At 43.4% G+C, this 23,469-nt stretch overlaps 2 protein-coding genes and 1 long non-coding RNA gene across 6 annotated transcripts in view; 2 read left to right on the top strand and 1 right to left on the bottom strand.

Moving 5' to 3' along the window:
* The window catches only part of zgc:153372 (uncharacterized protein LOC767695 homolog), a 39,505-nt gene extending 35,603 nt beyond the window's left edge, over positions 1-3,902 (top strand). Inside the window, exons 9-10 of the mRNA XM_063050261.1 lie at positions 920-1,045; positions 3,671-3,902. Of these exons, the coding sequence (XP_062906331.1) occupies positions 920-1,045; positions 3,671-3,805 (261 nt within the window). The 3' untranslated portion in view covers positions 3,806-3,902. The remainder of the gene's footprint in view (positions 1-919; positions 1,046-3,670) is intronic.
* Positions 1-14,377, bottom strand: part of LOC134347812 (uncharacterized) — a 40,263-nt gene extending 25,886 nt beyond the window's left edge. Inside the window, exons 1-2 of the long non-coding RNA XR_010018272.1 lie at positions 14,169-14,377; positions 11,114-11,286 (exon numbers count right to left, since the gene is read on the bottom strand). This is a non-coding gene — a long non-coding RNA (uncharacterized LOC134347812). The remainder of the gene's footprint in view (positions 1-11,113; positions 11,287-14,168) is intronic.
* The window catches only part of usp25 (ubiquitin specific peptidase 25), a 243,587-nt gene continuing 234,045 nt past the window's right edge, over positions 13,928-23,469 (top strand). For 2 of the 4 annotated variants that reach the window (XM_063050258.1, XM_063050257.1), the window contains exon 1: positions 13,929-14,030. In XM_063050258.1, coding sequence (XP_062906328.1) covers positions 13,989-14,030 — 42 coding nt within the window. In that variant the 5' untranslated portion in view covers positions 13,929-13,988. Of the gene's footprint in view, positions 14,031-23,469 lie in introns of all 4 variants that reach the window. The other 2 variants (XM_063050256.1, XM_063050260.1) reach the window with 2 other exon arrangements.

The following is a 23,469-nucleotide window of genomic DNA, read 5'->3' as shown; positions in this document are numbered from 1 at the left end:
AAAGATGGTGTTCAGTGAGAGGAAATTTCTGCTCATTTAACAGCAGATTTCAGTCAAGGAGCCAACTATTTTAAGAGCCCAATCATAAACCAACAAATAATCCTACAGAAAATGCCAAATACCCTCCAAAATCCATAGATTCCACAAACCTGAAGCAAGAGCAGAATAGCAAGTAGCAGATAAATTAGTGTGTTTATTAAAATGGTGGACATAATTACAATTCAGTCCCAGGTAGTTGATGTTATTTATTACACAAAGTTCAAAGTGAATTTATTATCAAAGTACATGTATGTCACCATATACAAGCCCGAGATTCATTTATTTGCAGGCATACTCAGTAAATCCAAGAAACATGATAGAATTAATGAAACACAACAGGGCAGACAACAACCGGTGTACAAAAGACAACAAACTGCAAATAGAAAAGAAACAAAAGAAATAATATTAATAAAAAATTAAGCAATAAACATTGAGGACATGAGATTAAGAGTCCTTGAAAGCAAATGCATAGGTTCTGGGAACAATTTAGTGATGGAGCAAGTGAAGTTATCCACTCTGGTTCAAGAGCCTGATGGTTGGGGGTAATAATTGTTCCAGAACCTGATAGGGTGAATCCTGAGGCTTCTGGATCATCTTCTTGATAGCAGCGAGAAGAGAGCATGGCCTGGGTGGTGGGAGTCTGGGATAACGGACACCGCTCTCCTGCAACAGTGCTGTGTGTAGATTTGCTCAATGGTGGATTTTACCGGGGGGGTCACTGCTACGTTCCAAGTCTCTATTATGGCTCCCTGTTACCATGTTAACACATTCCACACCTCTATCTACCAGTTATTACTCCTCACTATTCTCTCTGCTATAATACGTACTCTTTTACTCATAAGCCTTGTGTTGAGTTGTCTTTCCCATTTGTTTCTTGCAGAAGGACAAAGCAGTGGAGGTTGACGGAGAGCTGGCCATGGTCCTGAAAACCTCTCGCTTTGCCTCCCACTTTGATATTCAAATCATTGAGGAAGAAAAGGAACCTTTGAAAGATGGGTACCAGCAGGTGAGTAGGAACATCGTGGTCCAGTACCTTTGTGCCTACCACCTGTTCTAAAGAGGGGGAATGGTTCAAGAAAGTAAAACCACCCACTGTTGTGAAATTTGAATGCTATCAAACATCACAGTGCTGTGTTCAACACACAAATGATGGAGGAACTCAGCGGGTCGGCTAGCATGTATGGGGGTAGAGAAAAAACTGTTGACACTTTGGGCCAAGTCCCTTCATCAGGACTGGAAGGGATGGGGGAAGAAACCAGAATAAAATGGTGGGGGGGGGGGAATGGGAAGAGTTCAAGCTAGAAGCTGGTAGGTTAGCAACACACACAAAATGCTGGAAGAACTCAGCAGGCCAGGCGGCATCTATGGAAGCAAATAAACAGTTGCTGTTTTAGGTTGAGAAACTTCATCAGAACTGGAAACAAAGGGGAAAGAAGCCAGAACAGGAAGTTGGGAGGAAGGAAAGGACAACAAGCTAAGAGGAGATATCTGTGACCAAGTGAAGGGGAATGTTAGTGGGTGGGAGAGAGAGTTGAAGTGAGAAGCAGGGAGATGATAGGAGGAAGAGATAAAGAGCTGAAGAAGGAGGAATCTGATTGGAGAGGACAGTGCACTCTGGAAGAAAAGGAAGGAGGAGGGGAATCAGAGGGAGATAATGGGCGGATGAGGAGAAGAGAAGGGGCGGGGGGGGCACTGGGAAAGGAAAAAGAAAGGAGAAGAGGGGAGAAATTACTGGAAGGTTTCAATGAAATCCCCCGCCCCATTCTCCTAAGTACAGACTCAGAGCCATCATATGTTAACCCTTTCCTTCCTGGGATTCCTCTGCCTCTCTGGTTTTAAATAAGTTCGTGGCCGATCTTTTACTCAGTATTAGGGGATAAATTCAAGATGATTGGAAAAAAGTATGGGGGAATGTCAGAGGAAGCTTGTTCTTATTTCACAGAAGAGTGCTGGGTGCCTGAAAGGCACTGGCAGGAGTGGCGGTACAGGTAGATACATCAGATAGGCATAAGGATGATAGAGAAATGGAGGGCTACGTAGGAAGGAAGGTTTAGATTGATCTTGGAGTAGGTTGTAAGCTGGACACAACATTATGTGCTGAAGGCCCTGTACTGTGCTGTAATGCTGTATGTACCTTGTTTCTGCACTAATCTCACATTCCATAATACCAAGCACTGATCGCTGATTCCTTTAGTATCTTACAATCTACTGACCTTAATCCATCTAATAGCTTCGTCCGTTCATTATCACTTTTTGGTGAGATATAGTTTCTCTTGGCTATTTATTGAAAATACTTTGCTACCCACTGTATTATAGCATAGCAGGCTTTCAACGATCTGAGAAAACAAAAGGGAAATCAGGGGCAAAAGGTCACCCAAGTTGTAACAGAGGTCTAGAGCTTGTTACCTGAAAGGTTGCAGGTACAAATAATCCATAGGGCCATTAGACATAGGAGCAGAATTCGGCTACTTGGCCCATCGAGTTAGCCCTGCCATTCTATCATGGCTGATTTATTATCCCCCTCAGCCTCATTCTCCTGCCTTCTCCCCATGATCTTTAATGCCCTTACTAATCAAGAACCCATCAATCTCCACTCTAAATACATATAGTTGTCCACAGCCATCTGTGGCAATGAATTCCATGGATTCACTACCCTCTAGCTAAAGAAGTTACTCCTCAATTCTGTTCTAAAGGGACATCCTTCTAGTCTGAGGCTGTGCCCTCTGGTCCTAGACTCCCCCATTATGGGAAACGTCCTCTCCACATTTACTATATCTAGGCCTTCCAATATTTGGTTGGTGTCAATGCAATCCTCCCCCATTCTTCTAAACTACAGTGAGTACAGGCCCAAAGACATCAAATACTCCTCATACATTAATCCTTTCATTCCTGGACCCTCACTAGGAAGCTGAAGGTAAAGGAACTGTTCGGAGACTGTGATCATAATATGATAGAATTCACCCTGCAATTTGAAAGGGAGAAGCTGAGGTCAGATGTATTAGTATTACGGTGGAGTAAAGGGAATTAGAGAGGCTTGCGAGAGGAGCTGGTCAAAATTGATTGGAAGGGGATACTAGCAGGGATGACAGTCAAACAGCAATGGGTAGAGTTTCTAGGAGCAATTCAGACGACACGGAATAGATGCATCCCACAGATGAAGAAGTATTCTAAAGGGAGGATGATGTGACCATGGCTGACAAGAGAAGTCAAAGACAGTATAAAAGGAAAAGAGAGAATATATAATATACGTTAGAAGATTGGGAAGCTTTTAACAGCCAATAGAAGGCACCTAACAAAGCTATAAAGAGAGAAAAGATGAAATATGAAGGTAAGCTAGCTAATAATATAAATGAGATCCCAAAAGTTTGTACGTTCCTTCCCGTGTGTGCGTGAGTTTCCTCCGGGTGCTCCAGTTACCTCCCACAGTCCAAAGATGTACTGGCTAGTAGGTTACTTGGTCATTGTCAATTGTCCTTGATTAGGCTAGTATTAAAAGGGTGGGTTGCTAGGTAGTGGACCAGAAGGACCCGTTCCTCGCTGTACATCTAAATAAATAAATAGTAAATATTCTCACTGAAACCAGGACTTGGTGCTTACCCATTCTAGAAAACTCTTCTCTCTCTGTCTCCAGTACTGCCACCTGAATCCCTTCCTTCTGGCTGACAAACTGGGATCATCCATTCAGAAATGCTCCAAAGCACAGAAGGGTTCCCTGTGCGAAAATCAGGAGGAAGAAGAAAAGAAAAATACAATGGTGGAAGGTTAAAGATTTTGGTTTCACCTGGTTTGAGGGGCCATGTCATTCCTGCAAACCACTTTCATTAATTTTGAATAAAGCACCGTTGGAAAAAAAAAGCCCTTGCCTTATTTCCTTTAAAGTGTCTGTCAACATTATCTTTTGTTCAGTAGTACTGGAATGGTGAAATTACTCAAGAACAAAGCTCTAGAATCTGTAATTTGAACCAAAGGACACAAATTAAACTGCAGAATCGGTTTATGTATGTTGCATAGCTGGGGTCGGAGGAAAATGCAGGAGCCTTAGGTTCCATGCTGCAAGGATTGATAGGCGAGGCTACAGACTCGTTTTGGCAGACTTTGAGGTTCATGGTGCATTTATTTCTGGATTCTGGTTACTCTTTTGTTTTGCTGTTTTTGAGCAGTTTGATGAGGGTGATTGATACTGACTGGGGTGTTTCAGCGGAGAACGGCTCTGTGTGCTGCCTGCTGAACTGAACTAAACTGAATACTACTGACTCCTGTTTTTATGTTTGATATTCTATTTGATGTTTGCTCACTTTTTGCTGTTTGCGCAATTTGTTTTTTTTTTCGCTTGTTGGGTGTTTGATATTTTCTTAAACAGGTTCCATGGTGTTTCTTTGTTTTGCGGCTGTCTGTGGGAGGACAAATCTCAGTTGTATTCTGTATACAGACCTTGAATCTTTGAATGTACCAAGGTACAGTGAAATCTTGTCTTGCATACGGTCCATACAGATTAATTTATTGAAGGGAAAACAATAACAGAATGCAAAATAAGGTGTTACAATAAGAGAGAAAGTGCAGTGCAGGTAGGCAAAGTGTAAGGCCATGAAAAGGTCAAGAGTCCATCTTAACATACTGGGGGACCATTTAATAATCTTATAGCAGGAGAGAAGGTGGTATGTGCTTTCGGGCGAGAAGAGCGAATGCCTTGGATGTTTGCGATTTTGGATTATGTTGGCCGCTTTACAGAGGCAGCAATAAGTGTAAACAAAGTCCATGGAAGGGAGACTAGTTTCAGTCTACAGGACCACACAGGTCAAGTGTAAGTGGGCATTTATCATTCAAATTGGCAGGACAGTTTGGAAAGTGATTAAAAATGTATATAACATCCTATAACATAGAGAAAAAATACAAGAGGAAGGAAGTCAACAAGAAATTTTAGAGAACATTGATTTTGGCTGCATCACAGATATTACATCCAGTCCTAGACACTGTACTTTGGAAAGGATTTCAAGGCCATAGGATACAAAACATACTTTCTATAAATTTAGATTAAGGGATGAGGGATATCTTTTACACAGAGAGACTTACTTTTCTATATTTGTCTCTCTCTATTCTCCGAAATAGCCAAGAACTCACAGTGGTCATCCAATTTAATTCCACTTCCCATTCTCACACTGTCCACAACCAGATGCAGACTGGAGGAGCAACACCTTATATTTCATTTTGGCAGTCTCCAACCTGACGGCATCAGCTTTGATTTCTCTAACTTCAAAGTTCAAAGTACATTTGTTACCAACGTATGTATACTTTATACAACCTTGAGACTTGTCTCCTTACAGGCAGCCACAAAACAAAGAAACCCAATAGAACCCATTAAAACAAAAGACCAACCACCCAATGTGTAGAGGGAAAAAGAACAAATTGTGCAAATTAAAGGCATCCGTTAGTCTTGCGAGACCATGGATCTGCACCTGGAAAGTCTTCACTCTCCAGGGTGCAGGCCTGGGCAAGGTTGTATGGAAGACCAGCAGTTGCCCATGCTGCAAGTCTCCCCTCTCCACGACACCAATGTTGTCCAAGGGAAGGGCACTAGGGCCGATACAGCTTGGCACTGGTGTCGTCGCAGAGCAATGTGTGGTTAACTGCCTTGCTCAAGGATACAACACGCTGTCTCGGCTGGGGCTCGAACTCGCGACCTTCAGGTCCCTAGTCGAATGCCTTAACCACTTGGCCATGTGCCCACAAATAATAAAAGTAAGCAAATAGCGTTCAGAACTGAAGTTCACAAAAGTGAATCACGGACACGAAGCCAGGCATCACTGCAGATTCACTTCTGGTAACCACTCCCCTGTGTTTCTGACCTCCTTCCCCAACCTGTTTTCCTTTTTTCTTGTAGACCGTTACCCCTTCCCCTTTCCTTTTCCCTTCCCATTCCCCACCCTTATGGCCTGTCCTTCAGTATCAGCTTCGTCTTTCTGGTTTTACATTGTCTACCCCCTCTCACTCGGATTCACCTATCATCTACCACGGAGTGTAGAAGAGGGAAGGGTTAGATTGATTTTAGAATAAGTTAAGAGGCTGCCTCAACATTTTGGGTCAAAGGCATGTGTTATACTGTACTGTTCTACATACAGTGGCCACTTTATTAGGTACACCTGCACGCCTCGTTAATTGAAATATCGAATCAGCCATCATGCGGCAGAAACTCAATGTGTAAAAGCATGCAGATATGGTCAAAAGGTTTGGTTGTTGTTTAGATCAAACATCAGAATGGGGAAGAAATCTTATTGTCCTGCGTAAACTGCACTTCCTCCGTAACTGTAACATGAAGTGATTTTGACTGTTGGAATGATTGATGGTGCCAGTCAGGTGGATTGACTATCTAAGAAACTGCTGGTCCTGGGATTTTCATGCACAACTGTCTCTAGAGTTTACCAAGAATGGTGCAAAAAACAAAAAACTTTCAGTGAGCAGCAGTTCTGTGGGTTAAACTGCCTTGCTAATGAGAGAGGTTAGAGGAGAATGGCTGGACTGGTTCAAGCTGACAGGAAGGTGACAGTGACTCAATAACCACACGTTACAACAGTGGGGTGCAGAAGCGCATCTCTGCAACATGTCGAACCATGAAGTGGATGGGGAACAGCAGCAAAAGACCACAGTGGGTAAAGTGGCCACTGAGTGATTGTGACATCTTTTCACATTTCTGCACACTCAAGACGCTGTACCAGACCCCTGATGCACCCCTTCAACAGCACATCTGTACAAGTTTGTTACAGTGATCGAACCTCCTTAACCTTCTAAAAAAAATGACTGTATTGTATCTTCCTTATGATTGTTCTTCTTCTTTCCACTACCAGTCTATTCCTTTCTCAGCACCTCCTCTAGCCCGTCCTTCATTCTTCAGCTTGCCCTCTTCCTCCATCCCTCACTCCCAACCTCTAGCTTCACTTACCCATCCTCCTTCCCCTCCAGTTCACACCACAGCCACTTCTCTTTCCATCACCTCACTATCTTCCAACCTCCATCCCTCAGTTCCCTCCTCTAGTCCTTCCCAACACCTACTCATCAAGTGACTATGCATCCTTTCAACTCCCCCCCATTCCAGTCCAATCTCCTCCAGCCCCCACCCTTCAGCAATTCCCCTCTCCTATTTGTCCCTACCCCTTCACCTACCATATTCCTCAGTTCCCGCAGTCCCCAGCCAACACCTTGTCCAAGGCCTCCCTTCCTTACCCCATCCCCTAGTTCCAACACTTCCCTGTTTGAATGCTCCATATTCCCACCTGGGCATAGTATTTTTCCCAGGGGAGGGGAGCCTAAAACCAGAGAGCATTGGTTTTAATTGAGAGGGGAAAAAGACTTAGAACATGGAACATAGGATAGTACATCACAGTATTGGACCTTTGACCCACAATGGTGTGCTGATCTATATAAACCTGCTCCACGATTAATCCAACCCTTCCTTCCTACACGGCCCCGTAGCCTTCCATTTTTCCTACACCTTTGTGCCCATCTAAGAGTCTGTTAAATGTTCTAATGTATCGGCCTCTACCACCACCCCTGGTAACACTTTCTACACAGCTGCCACTCTCTGTGTAAATAACCTACCCCTGACATCCCCTCCCCATATGCTCCTCCAATCACCTTAAAGTTATGCCCCGAGTATTAGCTATTTCTGCTTTGGGTAAAAGTCTCTGGCTGTCCACTTGATCTATGCCTCTTTTTCAATATTTTTATTGATATTATATAAATTACATGAATACATATACAAAATTCATAAGGATACAAGTAAATAATATGAATTACAGTATATTTAAATCACAGTAATATGATCACAGTATCCCATATTCCAAATCAATCATGTATAAAAAAGATTGAATTATGAAATGAAATAAAATTAAATTATTGTATTTTATCAAAAAAAACTACCCCCACTACCAAAATGAGCTGGTTGGTTTAAAAAAGAAGAAAAATACCTTACCATATGATATTAGTATAATAATTGCTCAGATCCATACTTTAATAACAGTTCAAAGATTGTGAAAATAATTCAGAAAGGGTTCCCATAACATTAGAAAATCATGTTTCGAATCAGAAATCGAACAACGAATCTTCTCTTGATCTAGGCACAACATAACGTCAGATAGCCATTGAACATGAGTGGGTGGGGCGGCCTCCTTCCACTTGAGCAAGATTGTCCTCCTGGCCATAAGAGGCATAAAGGCCAATACCCGCAAATTAGATGGTTTCAATTTTGTAGCACTATCCTCAACAATACCGAAAAAGGCAGTCAAAGGATTGGGCTTAAAGCTGTCATTGAAAAGTGCAGAAAAAGTTTGAAATACATCTTTCCAGAATTTTTCAAGGCTTAGACATGTCCAAAATATATGAATTAGTGTGGCCACTCCATTAGTACATGTATCACAGTAAAGGGGAATATCTGCGTAGAAACGGGAAAGCTTGTCTTTGGACATATGAACTCTATGTATCACTTTGAATTGTAATAAATAATGACGAGCACATAATGATGAAGAATTAATCAATTTTAAAATAATCTTCCAGCTCTCTTCAGATATGAAAATCTGTAAATCCTTTTCCCAATCTCCTTTGATTTTATCTAAAGAGGCCTTTTTCAGTCCCAACAGTAGACCATTAATGTAAGATATTGAACGGTTATCAAAGGGTTTTAGATTAAAAATTGTGTCTATTCTTATCTGGACTTGTAGGAAATGTAAGTAATTGACATCTTTAAAAACCTCTAATCTGTAAGTATCAAAAAAGTGAGTGTTGGAAAGGTTAAATATCGTTGAAAGTTGCACAAAAGAATAGAGATTCCCTCCATTAAACAAATCCTGAAATCGTTTAATACCCACCTATCCCATTCTTTAAAAGATAAGTCAATTAAAGATGGTTTAAAAAACAATTAGAAAATATGGGACTTGAAAGGGAGAATCTCAATAAACCAAAATGTTTTCTAAACTGTAACCAAATCCTCAATGTTTAACCACCACATTGTCAATTAGTTTATTTAAAGATAAAGGAAGCAGGGATCCAAGTAAAGAAATAACAGAAAATTTTGTAACAGAGTTGACTTCCAAAGAAACCCATGTAGGGCAATTCTCATGGTTAATGTAATATATCCAGAACGTAATATTACATATATTAATTGCCCAATAATATAACCTAAAATTGGGTAAGGCAAATCCTCCGTTCTGTTTGGTTTTTTGAAGGTGAGCTTTATTTATACGAGGTTTTTTATTCTTCCATATATAGGAAGAAAGAATTGAATCCAAAGAGTCAAAAAAAGATTTAGGAATAAAAACAGGCACAGCTTGAAAAAGGTATATACATTTACGTAAGATATTTATTTTAATAGAATTGATTAGGCCAATCAGTGATAAAGTGAGAGGCGACCAATTAGAAAATGTTTTTTTTAACATAATTCAATAAACTTAAAATAATTTCCTTAAATAAATCTTTATAATTCTTAGTAATTGTTACTCCTAATATGTAAATTGTTTTCTTAAAATTTTAAAAGGAAGGTTAATATCAATTGGTATTAAATTTTTTAAAGGAAACAGTTCACTCTTCTGTAAATTTAATTTATATCCTGAGAACTGACTAAAATTAGTCAGTAAACGGAACACAAATGGTAAGGAGGTTGTAACATTAGATATAAAAAGCAATAAGTTATCAGCATAGAGCGACACTTCATGAATAGTATCTCTCCTTCTCTGTACATACATCTATTGATGCTTCTGGACACATCTTCAGTGATGTTCCTGGAATCATCGGGTGTTTCGGGTCTTTCAACATCATACAACCTCCTCCAGGTGACCCAGCCGGGGCTGATCAGACCCCAGCTTGTGTCCAGATGGCTAGCTACTTATGACTTCATGGCTCCCCTCTTTTGAGCCACAGCCATCTTGAGGCCCTCTCTGCCGCATCGGTGGTACTGCGGCTGGCTCTCCTCTTCCTCTCTCCCTCGATGCCCAAAATGCTGAAGGCTCTAACTAAAGAACGGGCTACAAATCCCCTATAACCAACCTCCACTGGGAGACACCTCGCTCTCCATCCAGCCTGCTGACAGTTGCTGACCAGTCCTGAGTACTTGGAGAGCTTCCTTTCAAAGGCCTCCTCCAAGCGATCTTCCCATGGGACTGTCAGCTCCAGCAGCACCACTTGCTTAGTAGACTCAGACACTAGGACAATGTCTGTTCGCAGGGTGGTGGCCGCGATATGGTTGGGGAACTTCAGCTGCCCTTCGAGGTCCACCAACAGCTGCCAGTCCCTTGCAGAGGTCAGAATGCCTGCAGATGCTCTTTTGGCAGGTATTGGCTGCTTCCCAGCTCTGACAAAGGCAATGGTCTGCTTGGAGGGTCGGGACCACTTCGCCCACTCAACTCCTGCGCTGACAGCTTCAGCGATGGTCTTCAGGGCCTGATCATGCCTCCACCTGTACCGTCCCTCACCAAGTGCCCTTGCACAGCTGCTGAGGATGTGCTCCAGGGTTCCTCGCTTGGAGCACAGTGGTTAAAATACCAGTAATCTCTTTAGACTCTCGAAAAGCAATTGCTAAGGGTTCTAATACCAAATCAAAAAGCAGAGGGCTCAAAGGGCAACCTTGTATAGTTCCACGTTGGAGTTTAAAGGGTTTAGCATTCTGAAAATTAGTAAGAACCCGAGCAGAGGGAGATAAATAAAGTAATTTAATCCAATAAATAAAATTAGGTCCAAAATTAACTTTTTCTAAGGATGTAAATAGATAGTTCCATTCAACTCTGTCAAAAGCTTTCTCTGCATCCAAAGATATCACACATTCTGATATTTCTTTAGATGGAGAGTACATAACATTTAACAAACACCATATATTAAAATAGGAATATTGATTTTTAATAAATCCTGTCCGATCATCTGAAACTATAGAATATAAAATATTTTCAAGTCCGTGAGCCGACACTTTAGATAAAATTTTAGTATCAAATTTGAGTAAAGAGATAGGCCTATACGAAGAACATTCAGTAGGATTCTTACTCTTTTTGAGGATGAGTGAAATAGAAGCTTCGTAAAAAGACTGTGATAATCTTCCTACCTTAAAGGAATCTGTAAGGGTAGAACATAAGTGTGGTATAGGCAAGAAGGAAAAAGCCTAATAAAACTCTCCAGAGAATCCATCGGGTCCTGGGGATTTCCCAGAATGCTATTCTTGAACAGCCTGAGCAACTTCCTCCTGGGAAATGGGTTGATCCAATTGCCTACGATCATCTAACGAAAGATTAGGAATATTTAATTGATCTGAAAAATTATTCATTGCAATATTATCATTAACGGTCAGAACTATACAAGTTAGAATAAAATTCCTAAAAGTGTCATTAATTTCAAGGTGGTCAGTTATCATGTCCCCATTAACTTTACGTATTTCTTTAATTTGCTGCTTGGCTATAAATGGCTTCAATTGATTAGCCAGTAGCTTACCAGTTTTATCTCCGTGAATATCACCTTGAATGACAGCTATCTTTTAAAAGTTGGCTTTCAATTGGATATGTTAAAAGAAGATCATATTTAATTTTAGTTTCAATGCCTCAATGAGATTCTCCCCTTCATTCTTCTAAACTCTAGTGAGTACAGGCCCAAAGCCATCAACACGCCTCGTAATTAACCCCTACATTCCTGGGATCACTCTCATGATCAAACTCTGGACCCTCTCCAATGCCTGCAGACTATTTCTTAGATAAGGGGCCCAAAATTGTACTCCAATACTCCAACACAATACTCCAAGTGTGGTCTGACCAATGCCTTTATAAAGCCTCAGCATAACATCTTGCTTTTATATTCCAGTCCTCTCGAAATGAATGCTAACATTACATTTCTTTTCCTTACTACCGACTCCACTTACAAGTTAATCTTTAGGGAATCCGGCACAAGGACTCCAAAGTCCCTCCACACCTCTGTTTTCTGAATTTTCTCCCCATTTAGAAAATAGTCTACACCTTTATTCCTACCAAAATGCATGATCATACATTTCTGTACATTATATTGCAAGGGAGATGAGGCTGAGTACAGGACTACGGTAGGAAACTTTTGTCACATGGTGTGAGCAGAATTATCTGCAGCTTAATGTGAAAAAAACTAAGGAGCTGGTTGTAGACCTGAGGAGGGCTAAGGCACCGGTGACCCCTGTATCCATCCAGGGGGTCAGTGTGTTCATGGTGGAGGATTACAAATACGTGGGGATACGAATTGACAATAAACTGGACTGGTCAAAGAACACTGAACCTGTCTACAAGAAGGGTCAGAGCCGTCTCTATTTCCTGAGGAGACTGAGGTCCTTTAACATCTGTCGGACGATGCTGAGGATGTTCTACGAGTCTGTGGTGGCCAGTGCGATCATGTTTGCTGTTGTGTGCTGGGGCAGCAGGCTGAGGGTAGCAGACTCCAACAGAATCAACAAACTCATTCGTAAGGCCAGTGATGTTGTGGGGATGGAACTGGACTCTCTGACGGTGGTGTCTGAAAAGAGAATGCTGTCCAAGTTGCATGCCATCTTGGACAATGTCTCCCATCCACTACATAATGTACTGGTTGGGCACAGGAGTACATTCAGCCAGAGACTCATTCCACTAAGATGCAACACAGTGCGTCATAGGAAGTCATTCCTGCCTGTGGCCATCAAACTTTACAACTCCTCCCTTGGAGGGTCAGACTCCCTGAGTCAATAGGCTAGTCCTGGACTTATTTCCTGGCATAATTTACATATTACTATTTAATTATTTAAGGTACAATCGTAGTGAAAACCAATTTCCCTCGGGATCAATAAAGTATGGCTATGACTATGACTATCTGGTACCTTGTTGCCCATTCTCCTAATCTGTCTAAGTCCTTCTGCAGCCTCCCTGCTTCTTCAACACTACCTGCCTGTTCTACCTATCTTCAGATCAATTGCAAACTTGACCATAAAGTCATCAACTCTGTCATCCAAATTGTTCACATATTTGTTGAAAAGGGGACCCAACACAGACCCCTACAGAACACCACAGTCACCAGCTGCCAATTTCAGCTGAGTGGCAACAAAGACTATGCATGTCCACTCAGTTTAGAGGGAATAGTGATTCCCATCCCCAAACTATTCTTCATCCCTCAGTCACTTCCTATCATTTATTACCTCTTATCTCCTCCCTCAACTCTCAGCCCTCCCTTCATCTGCCATGCAGCCCCTCTGTCATGCCTCAACCCCTTCTCCCTTCCAGTCTTCTCCTAAGGCCTTTCCCCTCCCCTTGGGCGCAATAGTAGCATAGCCGTTAGCTTGGGACATCCAAGTTCAGAGTTCAATTCAGACACCAACTATGCTCTCCCATGGAATGTGTGAGTTTTCTCCGGGTGCTCTGGTTTCCTCCCACAGTCCAAAGACGAACCAGTTAGCAGGTTAATTGGTCATTTAAAATTGTCTAGGGTGGGGTTAAATTGGCGGATCGCTGGGCAGCATAGCTCGAAGGGCTGATTCCCCACTGCATCTCAGTAAATAAATAGTTAAGTATAATGTCCCCTCCCTCAATTCCCTCCTCCTCCTCCACTACCTTCTTTCCTTCCCCACCCTCATTTTTCTCCACAGCATTTCTCTCATTTCCTTCCCTTCCTGCGTCCTAATTCCCCTCCACTCACCACAAATCCCCCATTTTGCCTTCCCTCCCTTAATTTCCTCCTCCTTCACTACCTTCTATTCCCTCGCCAACCTCTTCACAGCCTTTTCCTCATTTCCTTCCCTTACTGCTCCCTCCCCTCCATTACTTCTCCAGCACCCCCCGTTTCCCTCCCCTACCTCCTATCCGCCAGCACCCCCCTCACTTCCCATTCCGCGAACACCCTCACCTTCCTCTCCACCGCCTCCACTCCAGCCCCTCCCCGCGTCCCGCCCCACTCCAGCCCCTCCCTCCGTCCCTCCCCCTCCCTCCGCTCATCTCGCTTCGGCCATGACGGTGGAACAAAATGTTCTGCAGCAACACTCGCAGAAGGTAAAGCCCCGCGGCCGCCCCGCTATCCGTCAACCCGTCCCCTGCTGTCCCGTACGTCTGCCCAACAGAGACAGGCCGCCCGCCGGGGTCGCTGCTCCCGCAACCGCGGGCGAGGGCGGGGCCCGGGCTCTTGTTTACCTCGCTGGCCCGACAACGCCAGTCCGAGGCCTCGGGCCCAGCGCGGCATCTCTCTCCGCGTCCGAGAGAAGGTGGGAGAGGAGAGGAGGAGGAAGTAGGCGAGGGGGGAGAGAGAGGGGTGGAGTGCGGAAAAGTGAGATGGGAAGAGAGAAGGATGGGGGAGGATTGGGGAAGAGGAAGGGAGATAGAGTGAGATGGTAAGAGGGAGAGAGGGGAGAGGATGGGATAGGAGGGAGAGGGAGGGAGGGGATAGGATAGGGGAAGATAGAGGGGGAGGGAGGGGAGTGGATGGCAGAGGAGGGGAAGATAGGGGAGGGAGGGGATAGGAGGGGAAGATAGAGAGGGGAGGAAGGGGAGAGGACGGGATAGGAGGGGAAGATGGAGGGAGGAGAGAGGATGGAATAGGAGGGGAAGATGGAGGGAGGGGAGAGGATGGGATAGGAGGGGAAGATGGAGGGAGGGGAGAGGATGGGATAGGAGGGGAGGGAGGAGATAGGGGAGGAGAAGGTGGGATAGGAGGGGGAGAGAGGGGGAAGGGAGGACAGAGGGTGGGATAGGAGGGGAAAGATGGGGAAAGGAGGGCAGAGGGTGGGATAGGAGGGGAAGATGGGGAGGGGAGTGGGTGGGTGGGATAGGAGGGGAGATGGGGAGGAGGGAGGTTGTAGGGGGTGTGGGGAAAAGAGGTGGAAATGGGGAGTGAGGGGGAAATGGAAGGGGGGAACAGAAGGGAGAGGAGAGTAGAGGGGGAAGAGAAAGGGACTGAAGGGAAGAGAGAAAGGATGAGAAAAAGGGAAAAGATGGGAGGGAAAGAATGTAGGAAGGAGGAAGTGAGGGGGAGGAAGGGAGGGAGAGAAAGCTAGAGAAGGGAGGGGAGAGAGCAGATGAGCGAGGGAGGGGATTGGAGAGAAGATGAGGCAAAGGTGTGGAAGAGTTGCTGAGGACATGGTAAGGGGGCAAGGTGGGATGTGCTGGAGAAAAGGACTGATTAGGATGCTTCTCTTTTCCTAAAGCTCCCTCTGCCTTTTTGTCAGTTGTATGTCTCAGTACCAAATTCCTTCTTGAAGCCCTTGGACTTTGGGTAGAATTTGTCATACTACGTTTGTTTTCTCGAAGTCATTTAGAACTTTTAATTCCATGGTAAAAATGATTTAGAACTTAACTAGAAAAATCTGAGCTCTGATGCAGTTGCGTTTAATGCTGCGTTTATGTTGTACACGATGTAATAGTTTACTTCCTGTCTGGAGCTGCCATCTTTCAGACAGAACATGAAGTTCAGGCTCTGCCTGCCTCTTGTGGGCATGCAAAATTTTGTCTGTTTCAGAGTCACAGGATATCAGAATTAGGTTTATTATCACTGATGTGCGTCTTGAAATTTGCTGTTCTGCAGCAGCAATACAGTGCAATGCATAAAATATGTGATAAATTACAATAAGGAATGTATATTATATATGCCATCATTATGTGTCATGGTGTATGACATGGGTGATCATGGTCTTTCTGTGACCATGATCGTTCTTGGCAAATTTTTCTTCAGAAGTGGTTTGCCATTTCCTCTTTCTGGACAGTGTCTTTACAAAACAGATGACCCCAGCCTTAATACCTTTCAGAGATTGCCTGGTGTCAGTGGCCGCCATTCTATATTATTATAAATTATATGGCGTTCGAGAAGAGTGAGAGAGTGAGGTAGTGTTCATGGACCGTTCAGAAATCTGATGGTGGAAGGGAAGAAACTGTTCCTGAAACCGTGAATGTTTGTCTTCAGGGACCTCCTGTCTCGTGGTAGAATGAGAAGAGGGCATGTCCTGGGTGATGGAGGTGGGGGGGGGTTCCTAAATGAGACACTGCCTTTTGAAGATGTCGCCGGTGGTGGGAAGGCACATGATGGAGCTGGCCGAGTTTTAACCGTCTGCAGGAGAATGAGCTGTCCTCAGGGTTGTTCTCTCAAACTTATAGATTATTTACCTTGCTCTCTGTGGGATTTTGCTATGTGCAAATGAGGTGCCCCATTTAACGCACACAAAATGCTGACTCAGCAAGTCAGGCAGCATCCATGGAGAAGAATGAATAGTTGATGTTTTGGGCTGACACCCTTCAGGACTGGAAAGGAAAGGGGTAGAAGCCAGAATAAGAAGGTGGGGGGATGGGAAGGAGTACAGGCAAGAAGGTAATAGGTGAGGGGGGAATAGGGAATTTGCTATTAGTGACAGTGACTGCACAAAATATTGTTTTGGCTGAGACCCACACTAGACATCCTTAGGCTGTTGTGTAACAGGTTGTAGTTATATCTTCACTGCATATTATCACATTTTGTGTAGAATTATCTATTTTCCACTCACTGTTATATAATAGGCTTTGTGGCGTATTTCCTTGTTGCTGTGACGTTGGCCTAGATTTGAAGAGAGTCAGGGAAATTCAGATTTTAAGGTGCTTTTATAAGCTTGTGATTATTCATAACAGATTCTGTCAGCCTTACTGGAACCCCTGTCTTCAGTTTTGAGAATGGGCATTTGCTGGCTCGGCCCAAAATTAAATGCTTTCTTTGCAAGTTGCCCTCGAACTAGGCCGTTTCAAAAGGCATTTCAGTCACCCACAGTAAGAGTGACAGCATCAGTGTCGTAGATTTCCTTCTCTGAATAAAATTAATAACACCATAAGACATTGAAGCAGAATTAGGCTATTTGACCGATCAAGTCTGCTCCACCATTACGTTATGGCTGACCCTTCTTTCCTCTGAGCCCTATCACCTGCCTTCTCCCTGTATCCCTTCATGCCCTGACTAATCAAGAATATATCAACCTCTGCCTTAAATATACGTTAAGACTTGGCCTCCACAGCTGCCTGTTGCAAAGAATTCCAAAGATTCACCACACTCTGGCTTAAAAAAAATTCCTCCTCATCTCTGTTCTAATAGGATGCTCCTCTGTTCTGAGACTGTGTCCTCTTGTCTTAGACTCTCCCACCATAGGAAATATCCACTCTGTCAAGGCCTTTCACCATTCGATAGGTCTCAATGAGGTTACCCCTCATTCCTCTGAATTCTAGTGAATACAGGCCCAGAGCCATAATACACTCTTCATATGACAAGCTATTCAATCCTGACTTCTACTTCCTCAAAACTACCTGCCCCTTCACTTATCTTCATATTGTCTGCAAACTGCAACAAAGCTATTAATTCCATTATCCAAGTCATTGACATTAATGTAAGAAGAATCAGTGGAACCCCTGTGGAACACCACTGGTCACTGGCAGCTAACCAGAAAAGGCTGCCTTTATTCCCACTCTTTGCCTCCTGCCAATCAGCCACTGCTTTATCAATGCTAGAATCTTTCTTGTAGTACTGTGGGCTTGTAGCTTGTGAAGCAGCTTCATGTATACACCTGCACATTGTCAAAGGCCTTCTGAAAATCCAAGTACACAAAATCGTTTGTCTATCCTGTTTGTTGTTTCTTCAAAGAATTCCAGCAGATTTGTCAGGCAAGATTTTCCCTTGAGGAAACGATGCTGACTACGGCCTGTTGAGCCTGCTCCACTATTCCATCATGGCTGATCTATTATCCCTCTCAACCCATTCTCCTGCCTTCTCCCCATAACCTTGGATATTCTGACTAATCTAGCATCTATCAACCTTCGTTTTAAATATACCCGATGACTTGGCGTCCACAGCCATCTGTTGCAATGAATTCCATAGATTCATTACCCTCCAGCTAAAGAAATATCTCATCCCTTGAAGGGACATCCCTCTCTTCTGAGGCTGTGCCCTGTGGTCCAGTATTCTTTCAGTATAGAAAACATCCTCTCCACATCCACTCTATCTCGGCCTTACAACATTCAAATAAATATTAAATGACAGTAACGGAATAACCAAGAGAGGTAGAATTAGGTCTAAGAACATGGAAGCACCATCGGAAGGGAGTATTTGGTAGGTTTCAGTGAGATGCCCCACCCCCTTATTCTTCTAAATACCAGCAAGTACAGACCCAGAACCAAGAAACATTACATTAACCCTTTAATTCTGGAATGCTTCTCATGAACTTTCTCTGGACCATCTCCAATGCCAGCACATCTTTTTATTTTAATTATTGAGATACAGTGCAGAATAGGCCCTTTTGGCCCTTCGAGCCACGCTGCCCAGCAATACCCCTGTTTAATCTTAGCCTAATCAGGTGACCAATTACGATAACCAATTAACCTACCACCCAGTCAGTCTTTGGACTGCGGGAGGAAACTGGAGCACAGTCACAGGGAGAACGTACAAACTACTTACAGGCAGCGGAAAAAATTGAACCAGGGTTGCCTGTACTGTAGAGCGTTGTGCTATCATGCAACCCCTTTCTTAGATAGGGGGCCCGAAGCTTCTCACAATGCTCCAAATACGGTGTGACCAATGTCTTATAATGCCCAGCATTACATCCTTGCTAATGATCTAGGTTGTTTCGTGGCCATCTTGTTATGTATTTGTTTCAGTTTCAGCAACTGAATTTAAAGTCCTTTGCTGCCATGATAGAGTTTGAATTTCTCTCTGGATCAGGGGTTCCCAGCCTGTTGTCCATGGATCCCTACCCCTGTTCTGGATTATTGGTGCAGGACTTGGACTGGTAATCCTAATATTACTGTCATTATGCTCTAGTATTCTAAAATTCAAAAACCAGCCAAAAGTATTCCTTGTTTTTGAGTCAGAAAGATTAAGTATGAGCTTTTATTTTTCACACTTAGATTGAAACATACAGTGAAATGCGTTGTTTGTGCGTCAACAACCAACGCAGTCCGAGGATGTGCCGGGGCAGCCCACAGGTGTCGCCACGCTTCTGTTGCCAGTGTAGCATGCGTGCAAATTACTAATCCTAACCATACGTCTTTGGAATGTTGGAGGAAACTGGAGCACCCAGAGGAAACCCATGAGGTCACGTGGAGAATGTATAAGCTCCTTATAGACAGCAGTAGAAATTGAACCTGTGTCACTGGCAGTGTAAGCGTTATGCTAAGTGCTATGTTACCATGTTGCCCTGGCTCATATTACTGCCTCTATATTATTATATTTCCAAAATTCAAACCAGCCAAAACTACTCCTAGTCTTTCAGTCAGAACCCACATTTTAGTTCTGATGAATGGTGGTGGACCTGAAGCATTCTTTTTCCACAAATGTTACCCATCTCATTTAGTGCTTCCAGCAAATTTTGTTTTCTTTTTTCATAGGACAACAAATTTTTTCGGAAGTCCTGCTTCCTCAGGTTTTTTTTTTGTTTGTGATAGACCGCTTGAAGCTGAACACAAATGTAATTTCAGACTACTTTTATCACGTAGGACTTCAGAGAAACACTAACTTTTAGTGAATATAATGTGTTTCATTACGTAATTGTGCTGCTGCTTTGCAGTTAAGTCCAACTAAGCTAAATGTAACTGCACCGGTCCAATGAAATAATGCCCACACAACATACAGATGTCCTTGAAGATTTATTTTTATTTCTCTCTCTCTCTTCAGTAGACACCATGAAAACTACAAGAAAATAAAGGACAAAGTTTGAAACATACATCCCTCAGTCTTTTAAAGTCTCTCAAGCTAGCGTCCGCCAATAAACAGGCCCAAATACTTTAGCACATCAGAAGTGTGCTGAAATCAAATAAATCACTAAAACGTATCACACTGTTCATATAAAGACACCTCAACAACATATAAACAAATTAAGAAACACAATTACCGTGTGCACCTCTTGGACCACATGCAGAATAAGGTTATTTTAGGGCCATGTGTCTTTTTCTGCTTCCATGTTGGTTCTGACCTATAATACCACAGTCATGCTTTTATCAGACTCTGGTCATGTGATCCGTTACACTCTGCATTAAATAAACCTTACATTAAATATTTTAAGGTAATAAATTAATCATGAATTTATGACAAAAACATAGAATAAACATCTCAATGAAACATGTCCCTGAGACAGTTACACTAAAGATGCTTTGTTGATGATTTTCATTTGTACTCAGTGTCTGAGGCTTCTTGCTTAAGTGTCATTAATCAGCCAGCATTGATGGATTCCAGTTGCCTCGATGCCATTTCTACATGGCCGTAATGTCCTGGTAAAACCTTTCACCATGTTTGTCAGTCACTTAAGAGCGCCAAGATTTGCAGGGAAGAAATCTAAATGCACATACAGTTCAGTGCCATATTGCAATGATCCCCAACCACCAGGCTGGCAAAGCATGTGCTACCGGGCCGCGAGGAAACAATACGATTTGGCGATATGAGTCAGCGGCACCTTTCCTCATTCCCTGTCACGCCCACTGTTGAGCCATTACACACGCAAGGTCATTACCCGCGCGTCATCCGTGTCAGCGCCGGAAGGAGATCAACTCCTCGAGCTTGCAAATGATGGCGGGCTGAAAAGTATGTTTGACATAACATCTCTGCCAACATTCTGGATCAAAGTCAAGGCTAAATTTCCTGAGATAGCTACGAAAACACTGAAGGCGTTGCTTCCATTTCCAACATTTTTCTGCGAAGCGGAGTTTTCTGCAATGAATGCAACGAAAACTAAATTGCGGAATAGACTGGACATAAGGAACTCTGTTTGAGTATCGCTGTCTCCCATTACCCCTCGATAGGACCGTGTTGTTGCAGGAAGACAAGCCCAGGAGCTCCCAATGATTCAGCGATAGTGGTGTGTTGGAATGATTTTATATGTTCATACAGGGAAAATATGTGCTGTGTGTTTAATATCCAAACGTTACTTAAAATGTTATGATGCTATTGACTTATATAACCATATAACAATGACAGCACAGAAACTGGCCATCTCGGCCCTTCTAGTCAGTGGCGAACGCTACACTCACCTCATCCCACCGACCTGCACTCAGCCCATAACCCTCCATTCCTTTCCTGTCCGTATACCTATCCAATTTTTCTTTAAATGATAATATCGAACCTGCTTCTGCCACTTCTACTGGAAGTTCGTTTAACACTTACTTCAAGCTCTCCTGTCCTCCCCGATAATTGACTTAACACTATATTCATGAGAGGAAAATATGCGCTGTGTGTTTAATATTAAATTCGTTAGATAAACCCTTTTAGAAACAAAATTGAGTGTATTAGCCACTTATCACCTATATTCCAGTCGTGATTAACCCCCCCCCAAACAGAATTGCCAAAAACGATTTGTAGAAAAAAAAATCGGCACGTACATGCATGCGCAAGTCACGCACGCGCACTGGTGCCCGCGCAAGGCTTCATGGTCATTGTAGCCTTTCTCTGGGTAAACACAACGTATTTTGTCCGTTGGCAACCCTACCCCGTCGTTGCCCCCCCCCCCCCCCCCCGCCGGGGTCGGCCGATCCTCAAGAATATTGTCAATATTAAACCGGTCTGCAGTACAAAAGGGGTTGGGGATACTTGCCATATTGCACTTACTGGTTTTGTGCACTTGAAACATGTTGTCAACCAGCTGTACGTAGTTTGGTGCTCTGTAGATGCCAAGAAAATGCCTTCCATGCGATTTTCTCTGGTCCCACTAGAAGTTCTCCAAATTGCCTGTCATTGATGATCACTTTGATTTGTGAACCAACAAAAATGCTTTTTTTCATCTAGGCTTCAGGTATTCTGAGAAACAGCTGTCTCAAATATCAAAATAATTTATGGAAATTTTTGTGCCTGGTGACATCAGATTCTATCCTTGCATTCTTAAACCCAGTAATTCTGCTTTTGCCTTTGACAAGCCCAAGTTTCTAACCAGGTCATTTAGACCATAAGACCATAAGGCATAGGAGCAGAATTAGGCCATCTGGCCCATCGAGTCTGCGCCGCCATTCAATCACGGCTGATCCCTTTTTATAATCTCCTCCTCAATCCCAGTTCCCGGCCTTCACCTCGTAACCCTTGATGCCACGTTCAATCAAGAACCTATCAATCTCTGCCTTAAATACACGCAAAGACCTGGCCTCCACAGCTGCATGTGGCAACAAATTTCACAAATTCACCACCCTTTGGCTAAAGTACTTTCTCCGCATCTCTGTTTTGAAAGGGTGCCCCTCTATCCTGAGGCTGTGCCCTCTTGTCCTAGACTCTTCCTCCATGGGAAACATCCTTTCCACATCTACTCTGTCTAGGCCTTTCAGTATTCGAAAGGTTTCACAGGGATCCCCCTCATCCTTCTGATCTAGTGCTTTCCCAGCGTATATGACGAATAAACTCTCAGATTGAATTAATTGTTGAGGCTCACTCAATGTAAAGGGTTCAAAATCTAAATCAGTATCAATGCCATTTTCCATTCCTGGCTTGTGCATTATGGCATAGACAGTATTCAATAGGTACAGGAGTAGGCCATTCGCACTTCGAGCCAGCACCGCCAATCACTGTGATCATGGCTGATCATCCACAATCAGTATCCAGTTCCTGCCTTATCCTCATAACCTTTGATTCCGCTATCTTTAAGAGCTCTATCCATCTCTTTCTTGAAAGCATCCAGAGACTTGGCCTCCACAGCCTTCTGGCGCAGAGCATTCCATATGTCCACCACTCTCCGGGTGAAAAAGTTTTTCCTCAACTCCATTCTAAATGGCCTACCCCTTATTCTTAAACTGTGGCCTCTGGTTCTGGACTCACCCATCAGCGGGAACATGCTTCCTGCCTCCAGCGTGTCCAATCCCTTAATAATCTTATATGTTTCAATAAGATCCTCTCTCAACCTTCTAAATTCCAGAGTATACAAGCCCAGTTGCTCCAATCTTTCAACATACCCGAGAATTAATTTTGTGAACCTACGCTGCACTCCCTCAATAGCAAGAATGTCCTTCCTCAAATTTGGAGACCAAAACTGCACACAGTACTCCAGGTGTGGTCTCACCAGGGCCCTGTACAGCTGCAGAAGGACCTCTTTGCTCTTATACTCAGTTCCCCTTGTTATGAAAGCCTGCATGCCATTAGCTTTCTTCACTGCCTGCTGTACCTGCATGCTTGCTTTCAGTGACTGATGTACAAGAACACCTAGATCTCATTGTACTTCTCCTTTTCCTAACTTGACTCCATTTAGATAATAATCTGCCTTCCCATTCTTACCACCAAAGTGGATAATCTCACATTTATCCACATTAAACTGCATCTGCCCACTCACCCAGCCTGTCCAAGTCACCCTGCATTCTCATAACATCCTCCTCACATTTCACACTGCCACCCAGCTTTGTGTCGTCGGCAAATTTGCTAATGTTACTTTTAATTCCCTTATCTAAATCATTAATATATATTGTAAACAGCTGCAGTCCCAGCACTGAACCCTGAGGTACCCCACTGGTCACCGTCTGCCATTCCGAAAGG

This window comes from Mobula hypostoma, chromosome 6 (assembly GCF_963921235.1).
Source record: "Mobula hypostoma chromosome 6, sMobHyp1.1, whole genome shotgun sequence".
NCBI classification, from domain to species: domain Eukaryota; kingdom Metazoa; phylum Chordata; class Chondrichthyes; order Myliobatiformes; family Myliobatidae; genus Mobula; species Mobula hypostoma.
This window is presented reverse-complemented; position numbering and strand designations above follow the sequence as displayed.